General features: G+C 42.0%; 1 protein-coding gene across 2 annotated transcripts in view; it reads right to left on the bottom strand.

Moving 5' to 3' along the window:
- Window positions 1-13,560, bottom strand: part of arhgap4b (Rho GTPase activating protein 4b) — a 29,333-nt gene that overhangs the window by 11,432 nt on the left and 4,341 nt on the right. The window contains exons 2-15 of one of the 2 annotated variants that reach the window (XM_026153988.1): window positions 9,342-9,699; window positions 7,347-7,518; window positions 7,074-7,236; window positions 6,201-6,263; window positions 5,932-6,105; window positions 5,607-5,735; window positions 5,205-5,426; window positions 4,696-4,797; window positions 4,355-4,540; window positions 4,131-4,215; window positions 3,681-3,708; window positions 3,352-3,448; window positions 1,030-1,090; window positions 788-865 (exon numbers count right to left, since the gene is read on the bottom strand). In XM_026153988.1, the coding sequence (XP_026009773.1) occupies window positions 788-865; window positions 1,030-1,090; window positions 3,352-3,448; window positions 3,681-3,708; window positions 4,131-4,215; window positions 4,355-4,540; window positions 4,696-4,797; window positions 5,205-5,426; window positions 5,607-5,735; window positions 5,932-6,105; window positions 6,201-6,263; window positions 7,074-7,236; window positions 7,347-7,518; window positions 9,342-9,411 (1,630 nt within the window). In that variant the 5' untranslated portion in view covers window positions 9,412-9,699. Of the gene's footprint in view, window positions 1-787; window positions 866-1,029; window positions 1,091-2,809; window positions 2,838-3,351; window positions 3,449-3,680; window positions 3,709-4,130; window positions 4,216-4,354; window positions 4,541-4,695; window positions 4,798-5,204; window positions 5,427-5,606; window positions 5,736-5,931; window positions 6,106-6,200; window positions 6,264-7,073; window positions 7,237-7,346; window positions 7,519-9,341; window positions 9,700-13,560 lie in introns of both variants that reach the window. The other variant, XM_026153989.1, reaches the window with a different exon arrangement.

Genomic DNA, 13,560 nt, shown 5'->3' with positions numbered 1-13,560 from the left:
GTAAACAAAAAAAATGTTTTTAATTACACAGCAGAAACTACTTAAGGTTATGAGAAAAGGAAAACAACTACCTAATGGGAACAAAGAACACAAAAATCTAAACAATAAACACCTGAAACTATGAAACCACAGAGATTGGTGAATAAAAGGAAATCAAACGTTGAGGAACAATAAATCTCTAGTACAAATGGAAACTGGAACTAAAGAGATTCTAATGACATCAAACTCATTTTGTGAGTAATAAAAAACCCAACTGATTGTACAAAACTAAAAATGTTCAAAATTCCAAGCTCAAAAATCCCAGGACTATGACAGGAAGTTTCCTGGGTTTGAATCCACGAGCCACCCCAACAATGATCCTGAATTGGATAAGTGGAAGAAGATAGATGGCTGGGAAACAGTGCAAGCTTGATAAAGACAAATGTAGTATTCCTGTGTAAATAAATGGCCATGAATGATCCAGCTCACTCATTCGAGTTGCTAAAATTTACTTGGTCGATTGAGGTCAACCCTCAGTTATGCTAGACTTACATTCACTGGCTCTGGCTTCATTGCAAACGCAGTTTTTGTAAACCACTAGTTTGTGCTAATGGAACAACTATAGTGTTCTGCAGTTTTAATTGTGTAAACTTTAACTGACATATTTATTGCAATGTAAATAAACAACTTCCCTTCTTTGATTTAGTTTTCTCCATCTGAGGAAAAAGTTCTGCTATCTCAGCACATGTACAAAAAACAAACAAACAAAAAAAAAAAAAACGAAAGAAAAAACGAGGAAAGCACTTACCTCTTTCAAATGCATCTCTGAGGAGGTTCACCTCCCTCTGTGAGCCTGGAACTCTGAAAATTCCTTCATGGTGGAGGCCTGCGATACACACAAACACATATTCACACCATATGACGCGTTCATAGATGCCTGATATGCACAAGTGCACAAAAAAAAATACAAAACAGGTCCTTCCACCTACTCATTTTCACTGTCCAAAGCTCTCACAGCATGACTTACTGATATGACAAAAACTGACTCACCATGAAGGTTTATGAAGCGAATGCAGCTTTCAACCACCACAGGAATCTGCTGTCCAGAGCTCTGCAGAAAAAAGACGGTTAGAAGAAGAGAGATGAGACGAGAATGCGGTGCTGAAGACAGAAACAGAGTGAAGAGGGAGATGCAAAGAGAGGGGGAGGAAAAAAAGGATGAAAGAAAGGAAGACCAATAACAGGGAAGGGAAATATGCAAGACAGAAAGATGCAATGCAAGAAACTAAAGATGACTGAAAAGTACAAGTTTCATCAATTGAGGTTCTTTTAAGGGCACTTGGCTACAAGTAACTAAAAACTATACAACCACCGTTGTCCATTATGTAAAGCTAAAACAAAGACTTTATAAAAGCAAGTCGACACTTAAAGAGTCCTGAATAGAAATCTATGGGACACTTCTGTAATGTAATGATGATCCTTTTTGTATTACTGCAAGATTCAGATGGGATATGCAGCCTTAATGAAACTTTGCACATGCACAGGAAAAGTTTAGCTAACCTTTAAAGCATTTTCTAAACAGATTCGACTGTCGATTCTACACATGATGTTTTTAAGACCAAGCGATAATTAAAGGGTTATGGCTCTTTTCTCATTCATTCAAATAGGGGCATCAAAAATAACTGCCCACATAACTGCACAGGGGCATTACCAGTCACAAGACTTACTTCTAGAAAGACTTTGGCTAAAGCTAGTAGCTTAGCACAGTGGAAACAAGAGCTAGCATGCAGACTGACAGTGTCCTATGTTAGTTTAAGGCACACAAAAAAAGAAACATCTAAAAAATATTTTAGAAAAAACAACTTTTTCAACAAAACTCAGCTAACTCTTCTTCTCTGCATCCAGTTTATGCGCTATGCTAGGCTAACCGACAGCTGATATTTTCAACGATTAAAGTGCTACAGTAAATTAGGGCTGTGACACTGATAATGACTGTCAATTTGATAGTTCACCAGTAAAGGTGATTTTTAGGCAATTTCCTCACTGATGCATAAAATTAATATCATTATTATTAGGTTCATAATAAACTCAACCTTCCAGTCTCATGATTGTGCACAGAAGTTCATGCCTGAACTTTTGTGTGCATTGAAATGACTGAGCTATCATCATCATCAAATGAGAGAAAATGGGAAATATTTTTGACTCTTTAGTTGTTAAATTGGAGCTTAACGTGACTGTGCATTTGCAGCTGCACCAGTTTTTCTTGTCTGCTCTTTTTTGTCTACTGGGCATTTTAGTCGGTGAAAAACTCTACTCAAATGTGTGTGGAAGGTGAATGATGAAGACAATGAAGAGATGAGATATTGTACACAGAAAAAAAAAATCTGTATTATATAGTACAACTATAGGTGTAATGTAAATAAATAAAAACCCAGCAACTTCTATGACTTTCAGCTGTTGTACTGTATGTAAACATGCAAATGGTTAGATTAAGAGTATTTCACCAGTTTTTCAGGGCCTCAGTAGATTAAACATTTACGGTGCGTGTTGCTGAGGCCAGGCTGCCAGTGTCAATTCTATTTCTATAGCACATTCTATCGTAAAAGGTTGAGCAAAGTGCTTTACAAGTTGGCTAATGAACATGAGAGACCCAGACTGAAGGGGGAATACTGCATACACATTTCATAAAAAGAGCTTTACACCTGCTGCTAAAACTTCCCTGAAAAAAGCTGCACTGGACACGACTTAGACATGGTGACTGCTTCTTTGTGGTAAACAGTCCCAAGTCTGCATGCACTGCATAAGCAGTCACACAGACGGTGCTGAGTACCTGTGTCCGAGACATTCGCCTTCTTCTTCTGCACCAAGCCAAACACAGCAGAGCGGGGACACAGAAAAAGCAGATTAGAAGAGAAGGGAGAGGGGACAATAAGGGGAATAAAGATTTAGAGGCAGTGGGAAGAGGCACACATAAGCATACGCGCACGCACACATACGCTCATGTACACACACACTGAATAGAGGAGTCGAGAGGAGGCAGCAAAGAGGCCAGTGCATTTTAATCCTTTCACAAGAGAGAGAGGAGGAGATAAAAGGGGGAATGGATTGAAAGGAGAGAAAGCCAGCAGTAAGCCATAAGCATGACCATACACACGAAGGCAGCAGTAACTACACTGGAGGGGGCAAGGGGGGTGGGGGGCTGTCATTGTGCGCATGTGCTGCAAGAACCCTCAACAATCCCCAATTCTTCTGCATCAATGTGGCAGGTTTTCATTTGGAAGGTTTGAACAGCAGCGCAGCAAACAATACAAGACAAGTAAAAACAAATGAAGAGCGGATTTGGTTTTCTGTGTGAATGAATGTGAGTGTTACCTCTATGTAGGACAGTATGTCTGTATTGAAGAGTGTGTGGCAGAATTGGGAAACAGGTCTGGACTTCCGAACGCGCACTGACCGAGCACATTGCATTCTGGGAAATATAATAGATAAAATGCATGATCCCATAGTGACAGTCAAGATGTAGTATTGTTGATAACTGCAAAGTCAGGTGTCCGCCCCTCTAGAAATAGATTCGTATACATCATGGAAAAAGCAATTTTGGTTTAAATTTAGCCCATCACTGTCCTCTCTCCATGTCCTCTGTACTCTCTCCATTTCAGTCACACTGATTTATTCTCAGCTCTTATATACAGTCTGTTTACCTGGAAGGGTCACTGTCAACGGCTTCAGCTGGAAGACAGAAACAGAAAATATGTGAAAGAGTGACATCATGGCTATGTCCATCTTTTGTATACAGTCTATAACTTTGGAGAGCGTGAGGACATCTCTCGTAACATATGTATATGTGTGTGTATGACAGAGTTCAGTGCAATGCACAGTATCAGAATCTGAGACTACCACTGATGCAGTCTTATTATACTTGGCCTGTTGTAGCTGCTCTAAATGTTACTGTGGAGCATGTACAGTCATGCTTTCTTTCTGTTTTATTTTTAACAGGTTTTTTCATATGAGTGACAAAACCTGCAAGATGCTCATTAAGCCAAGAGGCAGTTTGTGGCCATGTTGGAATTTGGTTAATGTATGTGGATATTTTGCAGACATAATCAAAGGCAACACTGGAACAAACTGCATTAAATCCATCCTCCTTGTACCTTTCTGTATGGCATCTTGTAGGATATCATGTTTGGCTTGAAGTTTGGAGGCCAGAGAGCTGCTGGTAAGGAACTCTTTCACTTTCTAAGATGAAAAAAAGAAAGAAATAGTGAATAAATCAAAAACAGTTGATCATTTTTATCTGTGTTTGGAAAAAAAAGCCACTGCTCATTTAAACTGCTATCAGGAAACTCCTGTCAATCATGTCAATTCATTAACTCACTGTGAAGTAGTAGGTCTCTGTCTCCTGTTGATTGGCTCGACGCTTGGCAAGGGTAAGTTTTGGAAGGGTGCCTCCACCGGGCGGCTCGTGTGATAGGTTGCTGGGCACATCGGGGGAGGGGTTACAGTCGCTGTCGCACATAGTGTCCAGAAGGGCTGCGAGTGTGGCTTTAAGCGTTTTACTGATCTGAGAAAGGCAAAAAAAAGGCGATTTGTGGGTTTAGCTGCTCCGAGTTCAAGGTTTAAGGCTCATGTTGCAAAGCTCCACCCTGGCTAACGCAGTGTCAGACAGACTAGGGCAGACAGACCATTAAGGAAACAGGCAGAAAACAAATAGCTGACCTCCTCTGTTTCCAAGGTAACGGCAGCAAGTCGAGACTGAAGTTGCTGGAACCTGGTCTCCAACTCGTACCTCACCTGGCTCTCCGCACTGACCTCGCACACCTGAAATGCACAAGAGATATAAAACTAATGTCAAATAAGGTATAGTAAAAGAAAAGTGGTGCTGATCTCAGCAAACATTCAGGTATATTTTGACCAGTGAAATCACACAGCACTAGGAAATGAAAACTTGTAACTTGTATTGTTTTTAAGATGTTAGGGGAGCATTTTAGCCTTTATTTCATGGGACTGCTCAGAGAGAGTAGAAAGAGAGAGGCGAATGAAATAAAGGAAATGGTAGAACCCTGTGTATAGGTCTGTTATTAACACATAGGTCACATATAATAAATGAACCTTACCTTATCTTAAATGGATGTGGCTGTTCTTGCATTTATACTTAGACTTTCACACATTTTATTGAACACTTTGAGCTGGGTCATACAGCTCTACCAGAGGTACGGTAGCTTCACCTGGTCTCCTTCATGTGGGTGGTAGTTGAATCTGAAAGGAAGGCAGAAGGCGGCGTCATGTTGCTGCAGCAATGCATCTCTGTCTCCGCTCTGGTCCAGCGATGTCACCGCAGTCTCCAACTGCTTAAGCCCCGTCTCCTCAGTCTTTTGGATGCGCCACCTGCTGGCCAGGTAGCATTTCATCACTCTCTCCACAGACAGATGGAAACCAAGGTCACAGCACTGGCAGGAGAGAGGGAGAAGAAATGAAGGGTGTAAGAAAAGCGTGAGAAACTGTGGATGAATGTGCATTCAAACTATTGTTTTTCTTCTCCCTGTGACAACTTTCATTTATTATTCTGCTGAGGTGTGTCATAAATGCATGAACATACAATCACCCGACACAAAGTGCATGTTTCTTACGTCGATGAGGGTGCTGACATCCTGCAGGTAGTACTTGTTCATGGCAGCATTTGCTCCTGCTAGATTCAGCAGGTAGTCATTACGAGCCTTGGTACACTTCAGCTGGGTCTCCTGCACTCTGCCATGCCTCTGCGTGTGCATACACAAACATAAAAAGTAAGAAAGAGAATTAGCACGAATAACAACTTGAAACCACATCTAGTGATAAATATCCGGATGTACAGTACTCAAGTATCTGGCACTTGAATACAGGAAGTGGTTTGCTTTGTGAGAAACATATTAAGACTGCTGTTGTTCTTTATCGTTCACAGAAATACAGGCTCACCTTCTCCATCAGTCTTTCCATCTTCTTAACAGAGCTTCGCCTTTGCCCTCCCAGCTGTCCGGGGCCCAGTTCGGCTGACTTGCCGGTGTGTCTCTCCTCCAACCGCTCGGCTTCCTTCAGTTTCCCCTCAGCTATTAGGCAGTCGGTGTGGTACTGGTTATATGTCTTCAGAGCCTTCATCAATAGCACAAACCCATGTCAACATGCTAGTCTCAGTGACTGTAGTATTTTGTCTTGTTACACTCAGGACGGCTGTATAATGTGCTCACCGTCTGCAGTTCAGTGGTAACCTTCAGCAGCTCATCTTGCATCTGGATTCCAACTTCTTTGCTCTGAAATAAAGACAAAATATATAAAAATGGCTTCCTGTTGCCCACCAATGCAATATGCCCTTTACACTTTAAAGGCCTGTTACACTAAGTCTCCTAGTACAGGTAAGAGTACTAGAAATAGTACTAGCAGCTAAACGCTAGAATTAGGGTACCATTAGGAGTGAAAAGGGTGAAAAACATGGAACCTTTAAATTTGAGTCTGTGGGAATTTAGGACCTTCAGAGCTTGACAGCATTAAAACCTGGAGGTTTATTAAATATGATTTAGTTATTCTGTCTTGGTAAAATTATCTCTTCACTTCATATTGTTTCCATAGTATTACTTTGATCTGTAGCAGTAATTCATTTAATACAGTGCTGAAAGTGATATTAGAAAAACTAAAAGAGTTCCTCTGCTTGATGTCGGGCCAGACAAAACCTCTTAGCTCCTCTGACATGTCTGTAGTGGCTTAATTAAGATTCTGCTCACATTTCAACCACAAGAAGGTACGGAGAGCATGTCTGACATCCAGTAATTTGAACAAGATGAGTCTGTGTAATGTTTTTTTAAGTGAATGAGGCCCAGCGTTACCAAGACAAATTAGGATCTATATTAAAGCCGTCACTGTATTTGGTATTTGTCAAAGCTGCAAGTTCATATCTGGGAGCCTGCTCAGTTTTAAAGGAGTCATTTTAGAGTAAAGTAAAAGAAGTAAAATCATCTTTTTATTTGAAAAAAATAAATGATTGGCTTGTTTTGGAGTAGAAGGACTCTCCCTCTACCTTTTGCTGCTTTTCATACATGTGACCTTACACTATAACATCCTCTCACCCGTTTGTGCAGGCGATGTGTGTCCTCTGTACCATGTGCCAGCCTTTGTGTGAGCGTGTTGCAGCAGGTGTCACCCAGTGCTGCATGTTCCCGGCTCTCCAGACGGGTCTGAGTCAGCAGAACAGACCAGACCTGACACACGGACTGACCCCACTGCTCCTTCCTGTACAGTAACAGAGATGCGCACCGAGATTATGGCACGATCACGCACGTCAGACCCATGAGAGGAACAGAAAAGACCCAAATGTATAAACACAACTGATGCAGCCTTACTTTTTTGTTTTATGAGTAAACCTCTCTGTGAGTTTGTCAAGGGCCCGTGCATATTCAGACTCGATGTCACCCCGACGGCGGAGAAACTCAGACAGGTCTGAGAGCTGCTGCTGTTTCACCTCCACCTGGGAGTCTAAAATCTTTATCTGGTCTGTCAGCTGGGCCCGCAGGTCTGAGATGCGAGGGAGATGGAGACAGGGGAGACAAAAAATAGATTAGACACCGAAGTAAACACATGCTCACAACCTCTAACAATCACAGCAAATGTAATTACCTGCTCAGCCAGTGCATAAAATACAGTATTGTGCCTGATGTCCAACTGAATCACTAAATAAAGGTTTGGAAACGAACTTTAAAATAACATAAGCACAGGAAAATAAATAAGGATTATGATTTTTATAACTGATTCAAAAGCTACTATAGAGTATTGTATAGGTTGTTTTCAGTGTTTTTTTCTTTAATTTTGTTTATTTAAAGCGTTAGAAAGCAACACAGTTTATCTTCCCTGTGTGTGTTTAATAACATTTGGATTATTAACAAAAATTAAAATGTGGATAATTGCACAACCCTATTCGGGGCATCTGTCTTCACTGACATTATAAATAGAAAAAAATACTGAATAAGGAGTTTGTGACTTATATTGACTTATTATTGCTACACGCACTCAGACACTTTATCAGGTGCAACCTCTCGCTTACCTAAATATCCAATCAGCCACTCAGAAAGCAGCAACTCATTGCACTGAGGCATGAAGATGCAGACAATATGAGTATCTGAAGTTCAAACATGAGCATCAGGATGAGGACTTAAACCAGATTAAAACAGCGTTTACAGTCTTAAAAGGTGTTCTCACAAGGGCCAATCAGCTCAAACTTTTCATGTTTAAGGACATTTTGTACATTTGTAAGTATTTTTTTTTACTTTTAATTGCAAAGAATGAGAGTACGTCTACCACCACCACTCAAAGACAGGCATCCCCAGACACCAATAACAGAGGACAGGAAAAATAAAAACCCCTATCACAACGGCTCCTGAAGTACAAGCTGGAGACACACTGTATCTCTGCACATTTGGAAATAATGCACGCACATTCACCATTAGTATATGAATCATTTCACTGGAATTCTTTCCCTCTAACTCAGATAGAGGATCAATAATAATTCATGTCTTATGATCAGGTTTATAAAACGCAGCCAGTGGTGTGACCGATACAGCTGTTTGACTACCCCTGTAATGTGATAGTGATATACTAATTGTTATAATCATATCGATATGTATTACACACTAGCTTGTATGCAAACCCAACTAAAGCAGTAGCACAGCGACCCAGTGCTGCTCTTTGCTCTAAAAAGGCTAATACAAACATCCTTCTCTCAGAAAACACCACCTTCGCTTGGCTCTTTCACCTCACCCCCTGCCCCTCTACCCCCACCCTCTCATTGCTCATCCCTCTACTCCGCCCGCTCCTTCTTTCCCCTCTTTACTCTTTTTCCTCTGTCTTTGTGTGAGTACACAGCCCGGGGCTGACTGGATGTGAGGAGACAGCATCACTAATACTAGCTATAAATACACCCTTGTAGTACAGTACACAGAGCCAGGCAGCCACGGCATGAAGCCTCCAAATCACGACGCACACATGCGCACACACAAACACACAAAAACATGCTGGTGTCACGAGAAAACCTCATTACGCCAGCACTGGTCATTTTTGCTGTTGTTTTGTTTTCACTTACACAAAAATGATTTGCTTCTTTCTAGGCAAGCTTTTCTGCTCTCCTCCCTTTACTCTGCACGGAGCTTAGGTTTGAGTACGCACACATATGTTCAGATACTGTGTGTGTTATGTATATTTGTGTGGGTGTGTGTGGATGACTGCGCAGTGCACACATTCATGCATGACTGCCCGTGTGCTGTCTTGTGTGCAGTCATGTGTGCAGGCAAACGCACATGTACAAACGCAAGCGTATACACGGAGACAAGCGCATGCATATTCACCTTTCATCTGCGATTCATACTCAGCCAGGCTCCCCTTCTCCCGCCTCAGCTTTCCATGTGAAGTCATCATCTTCGATCCCCTGGCCCTCGTCTGTCACTGAGACGCTCCTTCCCGATAGCTTCTCGGAGTCTCGCTGTCCTTCCCTCTTTCTGAAACCTTGTAACCTCAGCTTCTGCTCTTGATCAGTAGCCTGTGACCTTTCACCCTTGACCCCTTGGCCTCACTGCTCTACAGCTGAGTGCAGTGCATCGGCATCAGTGTCGATTGGCTGCTCTTGGCGGGGATGTGAGTCAGGTCGATGCGTCCATGGAATCCCCTGGGTTTCCGATGTGAGCGGTGATCCATAGGTGAGCTGGCCTGAGCAGCGGGCAGGGGAGAAAAAAAAAGATAGAAGTACAATGAGATTGGATATGGATGAGGAAAAAGGCAGCAGGAACAGATTTACGGAGGCCGCAATGAGAGAGTGAACGAATGAGAGGAAGTGGACACATGGGGGCAGGGTGACAAGACAGAAAGGGACAGTGACACCAGAGATGGAGATATAATAGGAGGGGTGGAGAGAGAAGGGTGGTGCAGAGAAGGGACAGTAAGAGGGCAGAGTGATGGGGATGTGAAGGATTAAGGACTGGGGTGGGAGGGAGATGAGAGATGATGAGTAACACCAATAATGAAGGACAGTCGTAGCCTCGTAGGTTGGTTGTTGGGGATGTCCGTGAAGGTAATAGGCAAGGAAATACCTCCAGTGATTCAGTGATTTTTCTTTTCTTTTCCAGAAGCACATATATATGAATGCTGGTTAGAGAACAACCACACACTGGTCTATGTTTTTGTTTTTTCAATCACTGGTGGTTTGCTGATCTATTAATGACTTGTCATTCTTGGTTTGAGGGTTGGTTTGTGTTAAGAGGTGACCCCACTAACACAGCAAAGTCAGTGTATGTGCTACTCAGGCTGAGAAGAACATCAACCATCAGGTAAAAGACATAAAAATCTGTTGTGAGATCCCCTAATTCTGCTCCTCAACTTTAATCCGAGACAACTTTATTTATGAAGCACTATAGAGAACATTAGTTCAAGTTATACCCATTATAGTATTGTATACTTGTTATACCCATCTACAGGCATTGGTGAAACAAGAGGCCACCTTCAAGATGAAAAGGGATGCTAACATGTAAGAGACAAAAAACTGCAGTTCCTAAAAATGGCCAGTAGAGGCCGACTTCAGAAGTGAGTCAATTCCCATTTTAAATTTCCCAACAGTTGGGCATTATTCACAGTCTCCTCTGAAAAAGCAAGTACACACTTACTGCTTCCATAGGAATTAAGCGTAACTTATGGGTAACTACTTAAGAGTGAGTAGCAGCCAGGTAGTGATAATCAAATGTACTTCATTAATTGATCAGTAGCCTGCTTGAGCACCTCTATAAAACCAGACGTTCTGGCAGTTTTCTGGTCCAGAGCATCCAGGTGTGTGTTCACACAATGTCACAATCTTCCCAGGAGTGGGTAGTCCAATAAATCCAACTCAAGGTCAGACTGTGCAGAGCTCACACAAACTGCAAAAAACCCAAGAGTCACATCTCAGACAGTACAGGCATCAGACAGCATGTTAAATGAGAGTGCATGGAAACACAGCCTAGGTTTACAAAGTTGTATCTGAGCAAACAACATGAAGAAACCACAAGACTTCTGTAATAACCTTTTCTGGACAGACCAGACCAAACTGGAGATGACTGGTCACAAAGCACAGCAACAACCAAACACAGCTTAACAGCGCAAACACCTCATCTCAGACATTGCTTATGAGTGAAAACGTAGCACTTCCAGTCGATTTTAAGTGGAAACTCTGAGAATAGCCTGTTCCAGACAACATTATGTGTTCAGCATAAGTTACCGTGGTGATTTAGCCGGATGAAAAAGTTAGCCACTTCTCGGACACGGAAAACTTTGACATAGCTAAAGCTCGACTGAAACTGGGTGATGCAACAGGACAATGATCCCAGCTAATCTAGAAAAGAATAGCAGAAAAAGAAAAGAAATAAGGGGCTATCATCCTGGCTAGTGGCATTTCTGAAACAGCTGCAATTATGCACTAATAAACTATGTTTAACCTACTAGCATTTCTGACGCAGACGAACAAGAGCAGCAACATACAAATGTCCCGACGTGCACATCCCCAGCCTAAATATAGTTACTACTTCTTCCAAAATACTAAGACAGCGCTCTGACTTTGGGGTTTCATAAAAGGACTTCATGAAACAACAGTGGCTACATCCATCACATATATACAGTCTATGTTTGCTAATGATTTCTACTGTGCAAACAGGTGGTGTCTATTCCCTAGCTCAGTGTATTCAGTTAGTGGGCAGGTTTTTCATTGGTTGAACCTCGTAATATCACACTGGGTTGGGTTTTAAAAATGGCTACAAGCTGATTTCTCCAACACAGAATAACCTTTTAAGCTTGGTAACTGGGTGAGGTTTTTTTTTTAACTTAAATCATCTTCTGGTCTAGTGCTCTTAATATTTAAACATTTTTACCATTCACTGTGTAATATAAGGTCTGGTTATCTTTTGTTTGTAGTCAAATCATAGTGCTGTGACGTGTCATGTTCACAAGTTCACAATGTAAATATATTGTGCCTATGCATAACTAAACATACAGAGAAGAGAAGCCAACAGGAAAGAGACCGGGAGAAAATAACATATTTAGAGAATGCAAAGTGCGCTTGATTTTCTGTACTTTGAGGACGACTTTCAAGTCCTTCGAGGCTGTCAATGAAAATCAGTTTCTTACTCATCTCTCACTTTTAACTTCAACACACATGCAAGGAAGCACACACACACCCATATATACAGAGGCAGCTTCACCCCCCACATCCTGTGTCAGTTTCTCAACAGGTTTCAGAACCCTGTGAAGGATACAAAAAAAAAATCCTTCAGTGGAAATTGTTCCTCAATCCGCCACAAGCAATCAATTGTGTTCAGTTCACAAAAGTAACTGAAGTTAAAAGACACCAGGTGGTTTAATGCAGTTTCATTTATACTGTAAAGTTAATACTGTTGATGCAGGTAGATTGTACGGCAGTACGGCACACTCAAGGAGATAAAAAACAAACAAGAAAGCTGGCCTGGCCTGGCATCTCTTCAATGCCATCTTAACAACTGTTGTCAGACCTGTGCTTTCATTTCCTCCAAAAACAGTGCACTGAATGTGATCCAGACATAGTCAGTCATGGTTTCAAGTGGAGAGTAAATCTGGAAGCAGAGCGAGCGAACGCGAAGAGAAAATCTGCAAATGAGACTCCAAGGGTCCCGAGACCTCTGGAGGCACAGGAAGCCTTCATCAGCGTGCGACCTTAATCTGCACAGAACAAAGCCACTGTAAATGATCTGAGGAGAGAGGAGGGGATGTGAGGGATTCAGCAAAAGACGAGGGAAAACAGTGGGGGTGGGTGGGTGGCGGCCGGGACAGAGAGACAGAGGTTAGAGGGGACCAGTGTTTCATACTTAAAGTCAAGGTCACTGAATGAAAGAGGTCACGTGGTGCACGTGGTGAATATAAAGCAGACTGACGACAGGGCAGGATAAATGTGGTAGCGTGTCTTAGAGCTTTACTGCCATCAAGGGGGTTTCCTGCTAATGTCAGTTAAAGGAAAAAAGAAAAAGGGACACTAAGCAGAATCAATACAAGGATGATATTGTGTTAGATGTTATGCTGATACTGCACGGGGATTTCCTGACACTACTGTTAGCCAGCAACGATTTGCTATGTTGACCGTGTTAATGTGCAGAACTTTATGTTGTGCTGTCTAATTGCAAATTGTAAGACTTCTCACAGCTGCCTCGGAGGAAAACTATCCCAAAACCCCCTGAACTCAGGACATAGCCAAACCGTAAAAACAAACAAAAAAAAATCATAAAAACAAGTAAGGAAACATATGGGTGTCAGCCAGCGGGACCCTCGGCCAGATGATCTAACTTCCCGAAAAGCTGACTTTTGGGAACTATTAGGCTTCCGCTCAACAGCACTGCAGACACAGGTGCTGAAGCAGCTTCGTCACCACAGATGAATGTTGAAAATCATGAATGCATGATCATGCTAATGTATGCTCTAGCTGTGCATTGACTGATGTAAAAGCCCAAGTCAGACAGAGTCAGGTGTGACACCGATCAATTGACGTGCTGATTGGAGAGCCTCTTTTAGATGCAATCAGGA

This window comes from Astatotilapia calliptera, chromosome 20, assembly GCF_900246225.1.
Source record: "Astatotilapia calliptera chromosome 20, fAstCal1.2, whole genome shotgun sequence".
NCBI lineage: Eukaryota > Metazoa > Chordata > Actinopteri > Cichliformes > Cichlidae > Astatotilapia > Astatotilapia calliptera.
This window is presented reverse-complemented; position numbering and strand designations above follow the sequence as displayed.